This window comes from Sceloporus undulatus, chromosome 1 (genome assembly GCF_019175285.1).
Source record: "Sceloporus undulatus isolate JIND9_A2432 ecotype Alabama chromosome 1, SceUnd_v1.1, whole genome shotgun sequence".
Taxonomy (NCBI): domain Eukaryota; kingdom Metazoa; phylum Chordata; class Lepidosauria; order Squamata; family Phrynosomatidae; genus Sceloporus; species Sceloporus undulatus.
The window spans coordinates 255,443,029-255,464,394 of record NC_056522.1 but is presented as its reverse complement, the minus strand read 5'-3'; the positions used below and the strand labels follow the sequence as shown (position 1 = coordinate 255,464,394).

General features: G+C 41.9%; 1 protein-coding gene and 1 long non-coding RNA gene across 2 annotated transcripts in view; both read left to right on the top strand.

The window, feature by feature from the left end:
- Window positions 1-6,336, top strand: part of TIMM10 (translocase of inner mitochondrial membrane 10) — a 10,549-nt gene extending 4,213 nt beyond the window's left edge. Inside the window, exon 3 of the mRNA XM_042469431.1 lies at window positions 6,022-6,336. Coding sequence (XP_042325365.1) covers window positions 6,022-6,223 — 202 coding nt within the window. The 3' untranslated portion in view covers window positions 6,224-6,336. The remainder of the gene's footprint in view (window positions 1-6,021) is intronic.
- Window positions 6,337-13,251: 6,915 nt separating this feature from the next.
- LOC121929660 lies at window positions 13,252-14,528 on the top strand. The gene is made up of 3 exons (XR_006103713.1): window positions 13,252-13,344; window positions 14,137-14,214; window positions 14,393-14,528. It is a non-coding gene; the product is annotated as an uncharacterized LOC121929660 (long non-coding RNA).
- The last annotated feature ends 6,838 nt before the right edge of the window (window positions 14,529-21,366 follow it).

Below are 21,366 nucleotides of genomic sequence, written 5' to 3'. Positions count from 1 at the left end.
TGGCAAAGCTACTGCAACTCTCCAGGACTGTGTAGCTTACATTGACTTTGCTGTGCTGGGAGGCGGTTGTTTGTTGGATAACTAGCTGCTTTATCAGCCCTTTGGCTGCTTTCCCGGACAGTACCAGGGGGTCGAGGGAGGGCTTTTTTAAGATAGGTTTTACAATGGCCAATTTCAATTGAGATGGAACTAGCCCGTCCCTCAGAGATGTATTAATTATCCGGCGTAACAATAATGTTACCGCCGGTCCCCCCTGGGCCGCTAACCACGAGGGACAGGGATCAAGAGAGCAGGTTGTCTTCCGAACACTTCTGAGGATCTTGTCCACATCCTCGGTACTCACCGACTCAAACTGATCCAGTTTAACAAAGTCCACGGAGGCTCTGGACACTTCTACCCTAGGTTCTGCTAAAATGTTGGCATTCAGACCTTCGCTTATACGAGAGGTTTTATCCGCAAAAAAGTCGTTAAACAGGTCACAGCAGGCCTTAGAAGGTTCAAGGATCTGGTTCAGGGCGGGAGGGAGCTGAGTTAGCTCCCTGACCACCCTGAACAACTCTGCCGGACGCGACTCTGCGGACGCAATACGAGCACCATAGAACGAGTTCTTTGTTGCTCGTATTGCCTCTCCGTAGTCCTTTAACAGTTGGTCTAGGAGAGTCTTGTCGTCTAACATCCCAGGCCTAAAAAACAAGAACCTTGCACCCAGGAAATAGTGGAAATGATCTTGTAAAGGTTGAGGTGAAGGCAAAACCCAAGTAAGAGTGTGAGAAGTGAACACCAAGAGGGAATTTGAATTGGGGTCACCACAAATGGAGGTTAATGTTATAATTAATATGGGAGGATTGAGACACAGTCAGTAGCCTTCCCCTGTTGTTTGTGCTTGCATATTTGCCCCTACATTTGTAGGGTCCACTGAATTGTATTGCTTGATACATTTTCAGTGGCTATCTGTCAGGGATATGTGTAATAGAGGGATTGGGAATTTTGGTTCTCACCAGGTTTTGACCTACAGCTGCAGTCAGCCCCACTATTATGGCAACATGGCTAATGGTGAGGAACTGTACTTAAAACATAGAAGAGGGAATCTGCCCCCCCCCCCAATTTTTTACAAAAATTATCTGATTATTGGTCATCCCATCTTCTGTTAGACCATCCCACACATTCCTTACTTTTTTGTCTGTTCTGGACTTATTGTCAATTGGTTTCTTTAGACAACCTTGTGCTCTAATATTATGGAAGATGACAAAAGGTGTCCTTGACAATTTAGTCTTTTATAAACTTTTAATACTTTTTTAAATAAAATAAATCTTTATTAAATTAAGAAAGTCTGAAATGCTTTACCTTTTCTTAAATTTCTTCCACCACTATCTAGTAGGATCATAGCCTATCAGATAGGTCCAAAACACACTGCATGCAGCAATAATCCAGTTTGAGACCGCTTTAACTGCCCTGGATCAATGCTAGGGAATCCTGGAAACTGTAGTTTATTGTGGCACCAGATCTCTCTGTCAGAGAAGGCTAAATGTCTCACAAGACTATAGTTCCCAGAATTTCCTAGCATTGAGCCAGAGCAGTTAAAGCAGTCTCAAAATGGATTATTTCTGCAGTGTGTTTTGGACCATAGACAGGACAGGAAATGGCACTAAGAAATGGCAGAGGAGAAAGTAAAGATAAGGACCTAAGAAAGGCCTACCTAGTCCAGCATTCTGTCCACATCCTGGCCAGCAAGGTGCTAGGGGAAGTACACTAGCAGGACATGGACAATGGATATACAGAGGCATACCGGCCTGAGAGGGAGTTCACCAGGCAAGTCCAGTTCCATCAGGGCTAGCCTGGAAGAAGGAAGAGCCCTCCCTCCAATCCATCTGCCTTGGTCCAGGCCTTAGAGGGAGAGAAGAACCACTGGACCTCATCCCCTTCCCCTCCATTATTTCCTTCTCCTTTTGTTTCGTGTCTTTTAGATTGTAAGCCTGAGGGCAGGGAACTGTCTGATTAAAAATAATATTGTAAGCCGCCCTGAGAGCCATTAGGGCTGAAGGGCGGGATATAAATACCTAAATAAATAAATATAAATAAATACCTGATTTAAAACTCAGTTTAATTACTGGCACTGCGTGAACATTTTTTACTGGGGGAATGAATGTTGGTGTCTAGATTCTAAGTTATGTTTGGTATTTCTTGCACAGGCTCTTTGCTTTTCTCTGAACTCTTACCAAATTAGGCTTACTGTCTCCCAGCTGGCTCCATGTTGCCATACTCTTCCAGGAAACTCTTTTCTAAAACTTTATTTATTAATATAGGAATGCAGAACAGTGAACTCATAAATCATAACAATAATAACTGAAATGAAATGGCTAATTTAATGAGATCAGTACTGTATGTAGTCAATTAGTCTTAATTATTTGTCTCTCTCCAGAACCTAGTCATTTGCAACAGGAAGCTCCAGTGTGATTGACTATTCATTAAAAAGGGAAATAAATGAGTGCCAGATATAATAGAAATGTTCTGGTTCTTCTTACATGCGTAAATATCTGTTTTTATGGATTAGGTTTTCTAGGAGAACAGTTGTCCAAACACCATTCATTCAGCCGTCTGTGGATAGTCCATGTAAATGTTTCTATTGCTGTGCTATTTATTTTTGTTTTTGTTCATTTAAAAAAATAATTTCTTAATTTATACAAATATTACAACATTCAGTTCCCTTTCCCCCTTCCTTCCACCCTCAAACTTACAGTAGTTAATAACATATCTTCATAGTACTAGCAATATTATTCTTAACATTCAAAATAATTTTTTTCACTAAGGTTTCATTTGATGGTGGGATTAAACCCAGAGTTCTCATGAGTAACATCATTAATAAAGAGTTTCCAAATTTCTTCAAATTTACCTTCTTTATTGTCTTCTCTTGCTAATCTCATTTAATTTGTTAGCTTTTCTGATGATTATATAGACCACATTCTATTTATCCATATTGCCATTGAAAGATCATCAGTTTTCCATGATTTACTGTTTCTAATCTTGTTGTAAGGTAAAGGTAAAGATATTCCCCATTGACAAGGTTGTCAAGCTGTGTCCGACCATAGGGGGCGGTGCTCATCTCCATTACTAAGCCAGAGAGCCAGCATTGTCAGAGACTACTCTGTGATCATGTGGCCAGCATGATTACAAAGAACGTTGTTTACCTTCCCACCGGAGTGGTCCCTATTTATTTGCATGCTTTCGAACTGCTAGGCTGGCAGGAGCTCACTCCATCATGCGGTACCCAGGCCTCAAACTGCCAACCTGCTGATCTTGCAATCAACAGAGTCAGTGTCTTAACCACTTGAGCCACCGCATCCCAACAATATACTTAACAGCAGTGCTACAAGATCTTTATTTTGTAATACTTCATTTTCAAATATAGAAACTAACAATAGAGCTCCTCTGTTACATTTTCTTTGACCTAGCAATTTACTTATCAAATTTAATATGTTTTCCAGAAACTTACTATTTTGGGAAAGCTTTGCCACATGTGTTAACAATCTTCTATTTTACCGCATCCTCTCCAGCACAGCTTTGACAGTTCATTATTCATGTTTTGAAATTTGAGTGGATGACCATTTGTGGATTATCATACTATTATACATTATATTATATATTATCATACATTTTCTTTAGCTTGGACAGATATTAATTTGTAGGGTGAAGTTGTCCAAATTATATCCTATTGTTTCTCTGATAGTTCTATTCTCAAATCTTATTCCAATTTTCAATTCTTTAAGCTCCTCCTCTAATGTTTGCTATACAGTTGCCCCTTTGAACTCACGGGGGATTCGTTCCAGACCCCCTCCCCCGGGAGTTCATAATCTTGCACATATTCAAGCCCCATAAGCTTGAATGGGGCGTGTGCATGTGGCACCTGCCCCATTAAGGTTAATAGCGGTTGCCCCTCTGCAGATTTCCAAGTCCTCAGATTTCAAGTCTGCAAACTTGGAGAGGTGACTGTAATTTTGACACTGTGCTATTGTAACATGATTTGCTGTTAGAAAGAATCATAATCCACAGAAGAAAGATTTTATTATGTTACCATCTTGGAACTCCAACAATATAAGCTAATTGTTTGCTTGTGATGTTGTCTGTTTTCTTTATTTCCTCAAAATCATGTACTTTTGGATACTGAAACCATAGATGTAGTAGGAAGTCCAGAACTCCACATCTCCTCCAGTGAAGTAGGATACAGGTTGACTATTCCTTATCTTGAATTCCAAAATTTGAAATCCTCCAAAATCCAAAATATCAATATCATGAAAAAATATTTCATGATATGCAAATATTAAAAAATGTGAAAAACCCAGAAATTCTGGATCCAAGCATTTTGGACAGAGGAGATTCAGCCTACAGTTACTTATTAATACGGTTTAATTTGTGAATATATAATGCCTTCTATGTGCCTGTTTTCTCTGTTTAAGGCTAACATTGAATTGTAAAATGGGTAAGGCCAAAAACTTTTCCCCGATTTGATTTTTGACTGCTACACAAAATTCCTCAAATATATGTAGTGGTCTGGGAGGTCTTGTTGTCTGCATTATTGGATGTACCAGGGTAACAATTGTCTCTCTTGAAACTACCTTTTAAGTCCTGGATTCTCTGTTTTAAGGTGTCTACAGGTATTTGTTCCTGCTAACAAATTCCTAACCTTCCATCCATGTCTTTCTTCCTGGGACCATCCACTCTCTGGTATACAAAGAAAGATTGATGACTTGGGGATTCATTGGAAAAGGGCATTTAAATTAAAAGAACATTGTCACAGTTGAAATGGATACAATTAGGGCTACAGAGACTAAAAAATTGAAACTGCTGCTGCAGTTTTCAGAATAATTGAATTGTTCAAGATAGAGAAGAAGCTGCATTTTAGTTACCTGCTTTCATACCAAAGCAGATGTTACTGAGGGGTTAACAGTACAGTCCTAGTCTTCTTGTTCTTTGCTGTCACATTCATTTCACCTTATGGCAACTCTATGAAAGAGACCTGCAAGACCTCCAGTCATTATCTGCTCTGCTCAATCCACCTGTAGTGTGATCTTGCTAGACAAGTCTACTCAGGAATAAATTCCATTGAGTTCACTCCTAGGTAAATATATATGGTATTAGTGGTGTAGTAATGTTGGGGATGTGAATGTTTTGCATTTTAAGAACAGATTGTGGTACAGTGGTACCTCGGGATACGAATTACCCAGGTTACGAAATTTTCGGGATACGAAAAAATGCAATAGAAAATAATTGCTCCGGGTTACGAATGTTTTTTCGGGTTACGAAAAAACTTCGGCGCTATTTTAAATGGAGCCGCGGCAGAGCCGCGGCTTTTTCCCCATTAGCGCCTATGGCATTTCGGCTTACGAAGGCTTTTCGGGTTACGAAAGCGGCCGCGGAACGAATTAATTTCGTAACCTGAGGCACCACTGTATATGATGGCTTAAAAACAAAACAAATCTTGTTAATCTCACAAGCCTAATAACTACCTATCCAAGAGGTAACAGTGGCGATTCTCCAATACAAAACTGTGCATAATGAGTTTGAGGCTGTATAGGTTGTGTACACTCAACCATCAGAAAGCAAAGGCCTCACTGTCTTAGCCACCCATGAAAAATGTTTTGGTTTTGCTAGGAATTACAGTCCAACAGCATCTGGAGGACTATATGATTCTCATACCTTGTTTAGGACTAATATGTCAGAGATAGAACCTTGGAGGGAATTTCAGGAGATTATAGTAGGTGTGCTGAACATTGGATCTTGAATAGCAGTTATGATCATCCTTGATGTTGGCCATGCTGGCTAGGGCTGGCAAAAGTTGGATTCCAATGTCTGGAAAATCATTAGTTGTCCATCATTGCTTTCAGGGTGTTGGTAGACTTGGAAGTATAGAGGCTTTAGGTAAGAACTATATGGTCTTGTGTTCTAAATTAATGTACACCAGAGTCAGAATAGTGAAAAGACTGCTGTTTTCTCATACAGTTTTTCTTTCTTTTTTCTCTGCCCCAGAATGACCAATGCCTGCCACCGGAAATGTGTTCCTCCACACTACAAAGAGGCTGAATTGTCCAAGGGGGAGTCTGTGTGCTTGGATCGTTGTGTCTCCAAATACTTGGACATCCATGAACGTATGGGCAAGAAACTGACAGAGCTCTCAATGCAGGATGAGGAGCTGATGAAGAGGATGCAACAAGGGGCTGGGCCAGCCTAAAACACGGCCTTTTGTTAATGGACAGTTTGCCCTCCTTCTCCAGTACACACCCAGCATCTGGCCTTAGTGTTAATCCTTCCTTTTTGCCAATAAAACTTCAATGTTATATTGTCTCTGCTGACTGCTGAGTATATTGATGCTTTGCTCTCCCTTGTTAATCCTAGTGAGAGATCGGCTGAGGTTACTTTGTTAGGCAGGGGTTGGCAAATTGCAGCGTGTAGCTTGCATTATTATTATAATGTTTTTATATCCTGTTTCCCCCCCAAAAATGTGACTTAAAGTGACTTACAATTTAAAAGAACAGTACAATTAAAAACATGCAAAAGTGAACATTAAAATACAGTAGAATTAAAGTACTGCACTGAAAATGCACCATTCATTAAAAGAAAAAAAAAATGCAATTTTGTTTTAATAGCCTGAATAAAAGAACAAGGAGAGGGCCGTTCTGGCCTTCCTGGGAAGGAAGATCCAGAGTCTAGGGACAGCCACTGAGAAGGCCCTCTCTTGAGTCCCCACCAGATGTGCTTTCAGTAGTTTTGGAACTGACAGAAAGACATCTCTTGATTATCTCAGTCTTTGCCGGCTCACACAGTCTGCCAGATATCCTGGACCTGAGCCATATAGGGATTTATTGTCATAACCAGCACTTTGAATTGTGTTTGGAAACAAACCGGCAGCCTGTGGCACTGTTTCAACTGGGGCATTGTGTGGTCTCTGTGACCTGCTTCAGTCTGGCTGCTGCTCTTTGGACCAGCTGAAGTTTCCAAACACTTCAAAGGCAGCCAAGTAGAGTATGTTAACAGTAGTCCAAATGTGATATAACTAAGGCATGTATCAACATGGCCAAACTGGCATCATAAGGAATGGGTGTAGTTTGTGCAGAAGCTTTAGATGTGCAAAAGTACTGGTTATCACACAGACCTGGGCCTCCAGGTTCAAAGCTGAGTCCAGGAGTACCCCGACACTGCAAACCTGCATCTTCAGGGGGAGTGTTGCCACATCTGATACAGGATGAATCCTTATTCCCTGATAAGCCTCTTGACTGGCCAAGAGCATCTCTGTCTTGCCTGGATTAAGTTTCTAGTTGTTTACCCTCATCTGGTCCATTACTGATGACAGACATTGGTTTAGGACCAGGGCAGCCTCCTTGGATTGGGGTGGAAAGGAGTAGTAAATTTGGGTGTCATCAACATACTGATGGCATTGCACCCCTAAACTATGAACGACCTCTCCCAGCAGCTTCATGTATATCTTGAATAGCATGAGGAACAAAATAACACCCTGAGGAATGCCACAAGTCAGCCAGGGGGTTGAGCAGGAGTTCCCTAGCACCACCTTCTGGGTTTGCCCCTCCAGGAAAGAATGCATTGTAAAACAATACTTCAAGTACCATCCCAGTGAGGTGGCCTGGAAGGATGCCATGTCTGATGGTATGGAAAGCCACTGTGAGGTCAAGCGAAACTAACAGGGACACACACTCTCAGTTCTTTGTGTAGGTCCCCAAGGTGGACAAGGCTGTCCAAAGGCTGTCCTTTGTTCCATAGCCAGTCTTGAAACCAGATTGAAATGGATCTAGATAATCTGTTTCATCTGGAATCTCCTTAAATTGGGATTCCACTGCATGTTCTAGTGGCATGCCCCAAAATGGTAGGTTTGCTAGTGGTCAATAATTATCTGTGAGAGAGAGGTTCAAGGGATGGCTTTTTCAACAAAGATCTCACAAATGCCTCCTTTAGAGAAGATGGAGCACTGTCTTGTAGGGAGGCACAGAACCCAACGGGTGCTCAGCAATGGTTCTTCATCCTGGAAAGAAGTGACTGGTGGGGATGAGCTTAATAGATTAGAAAGCTGGGCCAAAGCTAACAAAAATAATTTCAAAACAGAAATTATAAGGTCCTGCACTTAGGGCGGAAAAGTGAAATGCACAGATATAGGATGGGGGATACCTGGCTTATGGAGACTACATGTGAAAGGGATCTAGGAGTTCTAGTAGACCACAAGTTGAACATGAGTCAACAGTGTGATGCGGCAGCTAAAAAGGCCAATGCAATTTTAGGCTGCATCAATAGAAGGACAGTCCACCCTTGCCATATGTGGGGATTCCCCCCCCCACACACACCCGTGTAAGGCAAAAAATGCGGCACCTCAAGTTTGTATGACTTCAGATGAAATTCCCTCTACCAAAGGGCAGAAGTCCCGCCCCTCTGATCCTCTCATCTGGGGTATTAGCTACTCCTCCAAATTTGGTGTCATCTGCAAATTTGATAATCTCCCCCCCCCCTTCTTTCATCCGCATGACACAGGTGCATGCCCCATTCATTCTATGGGGGCTTGCCATCCGCGTGACCTTATGGCAAGCCTGTATATGGTGTGGTGCGCTGTATAGTCTAGATCAAGGGAAGTAATAGTGCCACTCTATTCTGCTTTGATCAGGTCTCACCTGGAATACTGTGTCCAGTTCTGGGCACCACAATTCAAAAAGGATGTTTACCAGCTGGAGTGTGTCCAAAGGAGTGTGACTAAAATGGTGACGTGTCTGGAAAGTATGCCCTATGTGGAATGACTTAGGGAGCTCGGCATGTTTAGCCTGGAGAAGAAACTGTTAAGAGGTGATATGATAGCCCTGTTTAAATTTTTTAAGCGATATCATATTGAGGATGGAGCAAGCTTGTTTTCTGCTGCTCCAAAGAACAGGACCCGGAGCAATAGATGCAAGCTGCAGGAAAAGAGATTCCACCTCAACATTAGGAGGAACTTCCTGACAGTAAGGGCTGTTCGACAGTGGAACACACTCCCTCGGAGTGTAATGGACTCTCCCTTTTTGGAGGTCTGTAAATAGAGGCTGGCTGGCCATCTGTTGGGAATGCTTTGATTGAGAGTTCCTGCATGGCAGGCGTTGGACTGGATGGCCCTTGTGGTCTTTTCCAACTCTATGATTCTATGACTACCCCTTTAAACCAGTCCTTCTCTAGCCTGTTTGGTAAGCCATGAAGGATAATGGTTTAAAGCACATGGTGGATCTCACCCCTCCAAGGATCCTGTCCACATCATCAGGAGACACAAATTGAAACGTATCCATCAATACTGGACAAACAAGCACCAAGATTACCTGCACTGGCACTGTATCCACTACAATATCCAAATCAAAGTGACTACCTGAGTGACTTGACCAGATAATTATCTGTCTGTGACAATGGAAGTATGGCAAGTTTCTCCACACCAAGATCATCATCACCCTACCCAGCACAGAAAACAACATCCAGAGTGTGCTCACTAGTATGAATAGAGCCAATTGCCAGTTGGGACAGACCCATGGTTGTCTTAGTGGACCTTATCACATGTAGGTTTTATGTGCTTCCATCCCAAAAATGGTTAAAGTGGTGGCATCCCAGAAAAGCAATCCCATTTGCTATTGGTTATCACACACAGAGCACAATAAGGGGTTAAAAGCACATTAAAGTGGGCCCAATGTGAATTTGGCTATCAAAAGGAGACAAATAAATCCTCATTGCCTGCTTAGAAATACCTTCGCTGAGCATGCTGCAAAGTGTCATTTCCACAAGTGCGCGCGCGCACACACACACACACACGGTCCAGAGAGGGGAAGGGAGGGGATATGGGGAGGCATCCTCTTTGCCACAGAAGCCCCAAAAGGTGTTTCAGAGAAAGGCAGAATGAGGCTGCCCTTTGCAAACTCCTAAAACCACACACACAAGAGAGAGAGAAAGAGAAAGAGAAAGGAGGGGGCTGGTTTCATAAATTTGCCTGGTTCCAGCAAGGGCTGATATTCCCCAATGCCCTCCTTTTCCAGGGCATGTCCTCCCTTTCTCCCTGCTGTCCAGGAGGACTTCCAAAACACCCTCCCTCTGCCTTCTTCTCCCACCAGCAGCTCTGTCCTTAATTAGAGGCTCCATTAGAGGAGAGAGAATGGGACAACGAGGGAAGCCTGTGTGTATCCCTTTAAAATGTCTCTTCCAGGGACAACAAGGCAACTTGCAAAATCAGGAAAACGGACACATCTGGAGCCTTGCATTATCACATAGCAGCCATTACGTGACATCAGCCAGTTCACAAGGAAAGGGGACAAGTGAATCCAGTAGTTTTGCAAATTTACTTATTTCCTGATTGACCTCACATTCTCCCTGGATTCTCTTCTGATTGCATGCAGCATCATGTGATAAGCAGCTGTGAATTTGTTTCTAAGCCCTGGATAACCCTGTGTTGCCACCCCTGTAAACTTCCAATTTTTGTCCCATGTGATAACGTCCAGAGGCCATGAAGTCCTGAGTCACTCCCAAGAGGGCAGTCTCAACATGGGTATTGAAGTCCCCTGACACTACTTGCTGCAGAGATTCCAACACCAGCCTCGAGACCACCCCGTCTAGCTCAGGAAGAGATATTGCTGAGCAGTGGGGTGGGTGGTCCTGGCTACCTACCTTTAGGTATACACATTCAAAACCATTAATCCAGTACACACATACTCAAAACCAGTGAATCTAATTCTGCAGGTGACTTTAGTGGCTTATAAAAATGAAGTGGCTGGGTAGCATGGCCTTTTTTTCCTTGTGTACTAGAAGAACAGCTTCAGAAACAAAGTTTGTAATCTTTCATATGTTAATTACAAATACAGTCGGCCCTTCTTATACACGGATTTTTTATACATGGATTCAAGCATCCACAGTTTGAAAAAAGTATAAATTTCAAATATTAAACTTTAATTTTCCATTTTTTATAAGGGACACAATTTTGCTATTTATATTTAATTGGACTTGAGCATCCATGGATTTTGTTATCCACAGGGGATCTTGGAACCAAACCCCAGGGAATAACAAGGGTCCGCTGTAGTGTTATTTAGATTTATATAGACTGAAATGTGGCAGGGACAATCTAGCCCATCTTCTCCCTCTATACAGAACCATCTACTCACTCTGGTGGGCAAATAGATTCAGGACATCACTATATTGGTGCCACAACTCTTGATAAGTGAGTCAAGTTATTATTATTATTATTATTATTATTAAGCTTTATTTATATAGCGCTGTAAATTTACACAGCACTGTACATACAATCTTTTAATTGGACGGTTCCCTGCCCTCAGGCTTACAATCTAAGAAGACATGACACAAAAGGGGAAGGGAGTGGAGGATGGCTACCAAATCCCTAAATCACCAGTCAACCAAATTAGGAAATCTTTTTCTAGCCTCATACTCTGAATATGAGAAAATTCAGTGACACCAGCCTTTCTGAAAGGTAAATGTATTGGAGCACAGCACCTACTTTTCCAAGAAAGCTTTGCCTGCAAATGTAGTTTTTACCTTTGGGAGAAAAAATCCTGAATGGGTCAGGAATGGAGCTGGCTGAAGCTGCAGCAGATAACCAGTAGAGGGAGCTAAAGTCTGTAACATCTTCATTTTTTTTGGAGCACCAGGTGTGTGGTTACAAGGTTTCAAGAATGAATGGGGAGATGATGGTGATGAAACAGTAAGAATGAACAACAACTATCTATCTGCCAACAGCCAACTGTGTGTAGATTTCAATACAGAAACCCAGAGATGAAAGCTCTGGCAGAATTCTGACACACTGCAATATTTGGCACAATGCTACTGACCAAATAAATCTATATAAATTAAATTCAGTGTCTATTTGTTACTGCATCACAAGAAAACAACTGGGTGGGTTTTTTCATAAAATTTGGAAGGGATAACATATAGATTGTGTGGAATAAAGAAAATTCACTTGAGAGCACCCCAGTTATTTCGTTCATGCATACAGAGCAGTGTGCTTGGTGGCCAAACAGGAGAGACTTGCTCTCTCAAGGGCAACTGTGGAAATTAACTATACATGGCATTTAAACCATGATTAGACCAGGACAAAAGTGGCAGTGACAATACATATCATATAAAGATGCTTCTGACCAGTAGCTGCTCTATTCCTGACATGTAGCTGCTGCATCCCTTTTCATTGATGGGGGAAACCTCTCAATGATCTCCCTATCATGCAATTCCCCAGGAGGGAAACATCACTGCCAAGGCAGTTGTGAAATTGGCAGTCACGTTGTGTCAGTGTCCCCTCCTCTCCCCTGTCACCCCTTGCTATTCCTAAGTGGCCTGATTCCCTTTAATTTTTTTCCCTATTCTTTTCTTTTTTTAAAAAACCTTAAACCACAGTAACAGAATTGCATGAAAAAAGTAAAATAAAATAAAATAAAAATAAAGGCATGCTGGGTAGGACATAGGTCAAGGGAGGTGGGGTTAAGGGATAGTCAAGAAGAGAGCGTGATGGGAGCAGCAGACCCAGTCGTGTGATTGAGATGATGTAAGGTGATGGCTGCTCTGAAAGTGGTGTTTCAATTTTTAAAAAAACTGATGTAATTGCTGTGATAGCAGGGCTTGTGTGGTAATGTCCCAAGACTAATAGGCGACATGAGGAACAACTGAGTGCCAAGAAAATCTCCCCCTCTAGACCTGCTGATACTGAATGATCATTCATGAAGGTTAATGATTCTACTGAACAACCCTGGGTACTACAGCTAGTTCATGGATAAATATGCCAACTTGCTTAGCCACTTTCATTTTATCTGCTGAAATGTAGTTGCTATTTTGATGTGTCTGTTAAACTAGCTTTTCTGGTGCTTTTAACTGAACATCCAGCCTTTCTCTGTACAATTTGACCTGGAGATCAAATGTTATATCTCATTCTTCTGCAAGAAAGATGTGGGACATTGCTATTTTTCATTAAATTCCTTTTGCTGTTGCTCTTATCTTCTGACTTGGTTGCAATTCTTCAGTTCTTGGAGGAAATACAATAACATCTGCCCTGATGGGCTTTACCTATACAGCACCTAAAGGTTTTTCTAGGTGCAGCAATAAAGAGGCTTCTTGAGAAATTCAATGTGCTCTACCCAAGAAGGATAGGTAGCTTCATCCAGGACAAAAACAACCTGGATCTCAAAGGAATTTACATTTTCTGTTGCTAATGGATTTTAAATTTTATTGCCCAGATTTTATAACTTTTTGTCTCCCACAGTCCACATGGCCAAAGAGAGGAGTGGTCTCTGCCTGCATTAATATCCCTCTACTAGACCATCATAACTGACAACAAAAACAACATTTGGACAAAATGTAAGCCTGTCACTCTAACACTGTCATCTTCCCTCTTTCTCCTGTATCGTTTTAAACAGCTTTTCTTGATTAAGAAGCCAGTGGAGCTTCAAAAACTTGCATGATGTATTTTATCCATTTAACAAAAGTAGTGCTGTTTTGTGGATTTTGGATATTATTGTTGTATCTTGGAGGAAATATGCATTTAAAACATTTGCAATATGTAGCTGTGACCAGCAGAGGGTGGAAAGAAGCAGGGTTCCCCCCCCCCCAGACACAGTGCATGAATATCAACTTTGAAGCATTATTATTATTATTATCATTATTATTTTTATGAGTATGGCTCATAATTGGGCCCCTTTGATTTCTCTTAGCCTCATTCTGTATTTTCTAATTAAATAGCAGCTGTGTTTAGCCAAAGGGTGACTTATTCAATTAGAGCTGCTTAAAGTAATCAGAAGTTATTTAAAACCACATGCTGGAAGTTATTTGGCAACCCTTCCTTGTGGTTTTATTTCTGCTCAGGGCAGGATGTTGCACTGCAGTTGCTTCTGCAGAGCTCCAAATGCACCCTGTTGTGGCTGGAAAGGGCAACAGGAATTTCAGGCACTGTAACAATAGCAATTAAAAAGACTTGTAAAACCAAGAACTACCATCTCCTGCTTGGAGAAAATGCCAGCTTCTGCAGGGTCAGGTGTATTATATGTCAAGATTTTATGTGGAGTACAACATTTATATCTTCTGGGCACATTATTTGCCTGGATGTGAATATGGAGGAATTTCTGACCATTTCCTCCATGCTAATGCTTCTAGGCCATGTTCTGGATCACGTGGGATGAAGTATCACCGTTCCTAGACTACCGAGATTCACCAAATGGAAGCAGGGGAAAGGTAATGGTTAAAAACTGCCATCCTACATACACTTGCTTGAGAATTAATTTAAACATGATGGGACTTCCTTCTAGTGTGAAAGTGTTACTTTTTAGACTCTGACTCCCAGGCAACTGGGGAGTTCTGGTAGTTGCCATTTGTTCATTTGTTTTTAATTCCACACTCTGCTTCCTTTTAGATCAACATACACAAGATTGCACAATGGGAAAAGAAAAGCATATACAGTCGGCCCTTGTTATACACGGATTTCTTATACACGGATTCAAGCATACAAGGTTTGAAAATGTTCAAAAAAAGTATAAATTTCAAATATCAAACCATGATTTTCCATTTTTTATAAGGGACACCATTTTGCTATGTCATTATATTTAATGGGACTTGAGTATACACGGATTTTGTTATACACGGGGGATCTTGGAACCAAAACCCAGCGTATAACAAGGGTCCACTGTACTTAGAAGTAAGGAAGAGCAAGGATGTTGTGGTAAGCTGTGGTTTTCAGGAATCATGGCTTAGCACAGATGGAGCAGTGTTTTGGCTCTCACTTTCCACTTACACACACTCGCAGAGGGAACAATTAAACACAAACCACAGACTGGTGGCTTATTTTCTTGTGATGGCTCAACACGGCAGTGCTTGGTGCCCTGGCTTATTTCTTCCCTGACAAGCCCTGGGTTCTTTCTATTTCTCTCCATGTAGGGAGAGAAACAAGCCGCAGTGTTGACTGCTGCTGTGTTTTGGAGAGCAAGCAGGGGTACCAGAAAGCAGAAGCTAGCATACTGGTTGGTACACAACAAGCTGGGATTTTGTTGAATTGTGGTCTGCTGTGATGCGCAAAACTGGCCTTTCAATCTGACCACATGTTAAACCCATGAGTTTGATTTCAGTACCAGAACTGAGCTTCTGGTGTGCAACTGAATGCTGTCTACCCATTGCTAGAATGGATTCTTTTTCTGTAGCTCCCTTCTCGAAACTCCCTAGTTTGCTCTAATGGGTTGGTGGACTGTCTGGAGAGCAGGAAGAGAAGAGGAACGGGAGGGCCTTTTGCTTGAGCAGAACTCCACTTGCAGAATGTGATATGGAAGAAGGAATTCCTTTGAACACATCTACTCTTAGGTTTCCATCAAAGTTTCTTCATTCAAAACAGTCTAATTTGGGGGTTAGGGAGAAACTTTGGAGTTGTGCCTATTGCTAAATAATTAGCCAGCAGAATACCTTGTCACTCTATTACATTTCATCCAGTGTATTTGCAGTGGTTTCAGCACTGGACTATGACTCTGGAGACCAGGGTTTGAATCTCTGTTTGGCCATGAAAAACCACTGGGTGACCATGTGCATGGGCAACTCACAGTCTCAGCCAGTGATAGCAAAGGCAACTCCCATCTGAAGAAATTTGCTAAGAAACCCCTGTGATAGGTTCACCTTAGGGTGGCCATAAGTCAGAAACAACAAGAATACCTGATGTATTTATTTATAGTTGTCATAAGAATTTGATGTCACACTTTAATTGGAAAAAAATAATAATATCAGGACATCTTAAAGATAAACAGGAAAGCACATACCATTCTACCTTCTCCCTACTGGGTTCTAGGGCACACATTCTATTCCTGCATTTACAAGCCAGACCTCTGAGGCCTCATACTTGATGATGCAAGCTGAAGAAGCCCTATCTAATATGTGTATGTTAAAAGAAGAATATTAATCAGTGGTGAGCAAAACTGCCTTTCCTGTATTTCAGCTGCCATTACACACAGATCAAAATAATTTTTCTTTGTCTTTCATGGATGATAGCTCTTGTAATTCCCTAGCCAACATAACTGTGCTCATTGCAGCATCCTGGAAGTTGTAGTAACCACCCACCATTCCAAATGAAAACCTTCCACAGCTTTCTTCAGGCTCTGCCATTACTGATACACTGTTTTAAGAATTCTCAGAATTGTGTAAGGAATACTGTACTAAGGGCTTTTCCTGGAGGTTGCATTCACATGCATTTCTACAAAAGTGCAAGAGGGTATTCAAGGTCTCAACCCCCACAGATCCTAAAAGTCAGAGCCTAGAATAGGTTGTAACGTTGCCTCCTTTGGGCTTGGATTCCTTATTTTTTTTCTTCTCTCCTCCAGTTAACAGCCTGTTGCAATAGAGGTTTTGTGTGATTGCATGAGGTGCTGGTGCTTGGCTCTGCACTGGCCCTGGCTCTGATTTCCAGCAGTGAGTAAACTACACTTGTCCTATACTAGGTCCAGATCTGCTGTAGTCACTACCACCTCAGGATGTGTGATTCTTATACCTCTTATTAGTGTAAGTCTGGGCTCCCACTATTAGGGGTTAAGCAGCTAACAGGGCAGTCCTGCAGCCCTTTTGGTGTCCTAGAAGCAAATTTGAGTTCGTTTCACTGATGCAAAAGCTGCTCCTTAAGCTTCAGGCAGGCTTGCCTGATGCTTACACATCCAATTAGGCCTGGAGCCACTTCCCTCAGGCACCTTCACTTTGCTTGGCATCCATTTACAATGTTGATAATCTATGCACTGTTGATTATAGCTGCTGATCTATTGGGGGCCTATAGTTCCTACTCCAGCTCACCTCATTCATTAACCATCTCCCTTTTACCTCTCCAGACCTGGTCTTTTAAAAACAAAACAGGCAACTTTAGTTCCACTCAGCCTTTCCACTTAAATGAGGCTGGACAAACTCATTGTGCTTGTTTCAAATATATTCTTTGCAACTCTTTTGTGTGTTGTTATCTTCCTGTCTTGACAGCACTGCATCCACTACCATTATCTTCTATGAACTGATAGCATTTAACATCTTGCACTTCTAGGAATCTCTGGGGAAGGATTGAGGAGAGGAAGTTGGGGCTGGATATTAGTGCCGAAATTGCCTGGGGCAGGCTGTGCTTCTTAACTGTGCAAGAAGAATGTATCTTCCAGTGTGAATGCACTATACTATTATTGTAAATGAAAACAGAAACATGAAGCCTGCCTGCCTGTATTTTCAGTGTAAGTTTGGCTGCCATCATCCACCCTACACTTTGGTGCCACTTTGACTGCAGTGGCTCCAGCCTATGGAATCCTGAGATATATACTTTGTCGAGTTACATAAAATTTCCTACCTGAGGACTGCAGATTTCTAAGGACCTCACTAAACAGATTCCAGGATTCCATAGGACTGGGCGATGGCAGGTACAGCAGTTTTAAACTGCTATCACTGATGAGTAGTGTGACGACACCCAGAGGCATGTTTGAGGACATATCAGTTTTTTTCATGCTCACTTTAATTCAAGTCTTTGAAAGGCCCTGCTGCGGGAGGATGACTGTTGAATGCACATGCACAATGCACTTCAGGGGGACGCACGCACGCAAACAAAGAAGAAGGGCTTTTATATCCCAAAATAAGTTTACACTTTTGGGTACTCAAATTGTAAGCTGCTCTGATAGCCTTGGCTGAAGAGCGGGGTATAAATAAGTATTATTATTATTATTATTATTATTATTATTATTATTACTCCAAATGATGCATCCATATAGTTAGGCAATTGTACCATACAAGACAAACTAGTATCTAGTCCAATGCTCTATTTTTGAAGAATGGTAGTCCAGAGGCATCACTATGGGGGTGCAAACAGCCCTGGGTCACCCAGTGGGGCAGTATACCCACTGGGACTGGTATGGCTACATCACCTCCCTTTCTTGCTTGCCCACCAACTGTGCCAGACCTAAAATGGGTTGTTTGAAAGCCGCAGTGCTGTCTCTGTGAGCAGCACCTGCTGTTGGGGAGGTGCCTTCTATCCAGAGTCCACACCAAACCCCCAAAAAGCCCTCAGAGGCTGCAGCAGTCTGGCCGGGTGGCTAGCCAAGGGGGCAATCTGCACCAGGTGACACCAACCCCTGTGATGTCACTGGTCCACCTGTGCAGACAACTGTGGGATAGGGAACAAGGAATTGGAGACAAAATGTTGGGGGCACTTCTAAGTTATATGCCCATATCATCAAGAAAGACCCCCACTATCTTCTCAGGTCTAACACACATTGCGTAAAACATTTCTAAAAATACTTGGCCCAGTGCAGAAGACAGTGAAATATATAATGTGGGATAGTCCACAGTTTATTTTAAGGCACCAAGGCAAATAAATTTCAGGTCTATTTGGCTTTTCTACAAACTGTGCCTCAAATTAAAGTACAAGAAAAATGACAAATCAATTAGAACCTTGAAATGTCCAGCAGTTTGACTAATTGTTTGGGGAACTGTGGAAGCTTAGTTGCATAGACATAACCGCAATGAAAAAATTCTTCCTTTCTGCTTGAAAGATGTTGTTTTTGCATATGTTTTCCATGTTCAGGATTTTTCCAGAAACGCAAATACACAATAGTATTATTAAATGGAGAAGAAAAAATGACTGATACAGTTGCAATAGTGCATCTATCATCTGGGCAGAAGTACACAGTACTTAAGACTCCTAAAAGTTACAAACAGTAGCTACATGTCAGATTGAAGAACCTTAATGCTGTCTTTAAAACCATTTTGACAAAATACTTTTTTCATTAATGTGGAGAAAAGTCCAATCATTACCTTTTCTTTAATCTTGCATACCACTCTGATTCTGATGTATATTTTCTAACATTTCATGAAAACCACAACATGTGCAGCCAGATCACAACAGTGTGGTCAAAATGCAAAAGTTATTCATAAGGAAGAACGCACAAGTTAGGAGAGGCTGCAGCAGCTTGCGTTTGTCTGAGCTTACTGGAAAATGGCAAGTTACCACCCTTCCACTTCCCCTGTTAAGCGAGTGCAAACTACCTTTGCACTTTAAGTTTACTTTGCATCAAGGAAAAAGGGAGAAAGTGAGGGGAAAGTAAAAAGTGAGAAAGCAGCTGAAAAAGTGGGACAACAGAGGATTAGTCAGAACTGTCCCTGACAATGGGAAGGTATGTTAATATAGGTCCAAAACACAGAGCAGAAACAATCCAGTCTGAGACCACTTTAACTGTCCAATGCTAGGGAATTCTGGGAACTATAGTTTTGTGAAACATTTAGCCTTCTCTGTCAGAGAGGTCTGGTGCCACAATAAACTATGGTTTCCAGGATTCCCAAGCACTGAGCCAGGACAGTTAAAGCGGTCTCAAACTGGATTATTTCTGCAGTATTTTAGGCTGTAGAGTCTTTATCTGCTGGGATTAACATGTTTTTCCTATTCTGATAGTGCTCTACTAAGTACCTCTAAAACATTAACTAATACTGCCAGAAGATATTTCCCCTTTCATAAGGGGAGGGGCAGCTACTTATTCTGAGTCTTCCCATGCGCTCCTGTTTCCTTTCCATTCTTGCTTAACACATGGTAGATGCATGCATCAGTCACCAGCTCATGCACATAAGAGTGATGGCACTGATGAGTGTGTGCCCAGCTGCCCAAGCATACTAAGCCCAGGCATCAGAGGATCTCAAGAACTGCACCAACAGACACAATGCGTATTGGACCTACCCCCAGCCAACAATGTCCTTAGGATCCTTTGTTTCATTAAGAACAAATCTACAGCGCTATATAAATAAAGCATAATAATAATAATAATAATAATAATAATAATAATCAACTCCAAATCCTTATTTTCTGAAAGAATGAGATAAGGATTTGGAATTTATTATTATTATTGTTATGCTTTATTTATATAGTGCTGTAGATTTGTTCTTGACTGATGTTTTAAAACTGGCATCTCTGAGAGGAGGATTGGGATGAAAAACTGCAAAAATGCCCTCAAAATGAAGTTATCCCATATATTGTAAGCTAGCTTTTTGGGTTGTGGGCCAGTACAAGGCACATGCACACGCACACACACATTCCTAAATTACAGCTGCTACAAGGGAGCAACGTTAAACATGTTTCTGACCTCAAGACTGGTTTCTTTTACAAGGCAGTTGAGAAGAGAACATAGAAACAGGATGGCATCCAGGCTTTTGGAGCAAACACAAAACATAGCAGCAAACTACCTTGAAATACTGCATTCGATGCACTGAATTCAGCTGTACTGACGTAACTGAGAAGCTGAGGTCCTAAGTGGTATTTGCTCTGAAAAAAACCTCAGATTTCCTCTTACTAATATTTGTATTTTTAATAAGCCAATTAAAGGCCAATTAAAAGTAATCTTCCAAGTTTGTCTTCTAATGACAGCCCAAGGAAGTAGGAAGTTTTATTTTACCTTGGAGAGCTGGGCCATGCACACTAAGAAGTTACAGTGCTATGAATCTACTTTAAGTACCATGGTTCCATCCTAAGGAATGCAGAGATCTGCAGTTCAGAGAAGGGCATTTAAAAGCCTGAGCCAGAAAGCACCTCTCTGAACTACAGATCCCAGGAGGATTCTATAGGATCAGGGACGTAGCCAAGGGGGGGGGGTTTGGGGTCCGGACCCCCCTTCCATTAAAAAAATGAATGGTGTGTGCTGCTGCGCCGCCGCACCCAAGCCCCATTATAATGGTGGCACTTAGTCTGGACCTCCCACCTTCGTAAAATCCTAGCTACGTCCCTGATAGGATGCATGTCTGGCAGTTAAAGTGAAACCATAGTGGTGTAATTGTGTTGTGTGAAAGGACCATGAGGGGGAAAATGCAATTTTAGTGTTGAGTTTAAAACAGAAGCGTGGGACTTGAACTTGGGAGAACAAGCTGCTCCTGCAACATCACATTCAGTGCCCTTAAAAGCGTCAAGATGAGGCTCCACAGGAGAGCCAGTGTGGGGCAGTGGTTTGAGCATTGGACTATGACTCTGGAGGCCAGGGTACAAATCCCAGCTGGGCCATGGAAACCTACTGGATGATCTTGGGCAAATCACACCCTCTCAGCCTCAGAGTATGGCAATGGCAAACCCCTCTGAAGAAACTTGCCAAGAAAACCCCATTTGTCTTTGGGTTGTCATAAGTTGAAAATGACTTGAAAGCACACAACAACAACAACAACAATGCTGCAGAAGAGGCTGCACCCCAATAGAGGAGAGGAGTTTTTCCACTCCTGGTCTGAGAAGGGTGACCAGATGTTATAACTGGAAAGGAGGCCATGGTACCTCAAATGTAGGATTATAGAATCATAGAGTTGGAAGGGACCACAAGGGCCATCCAGTCCAACCCCCTGCCATGCAGGAACTCTCCATCAAAGCATACCTGA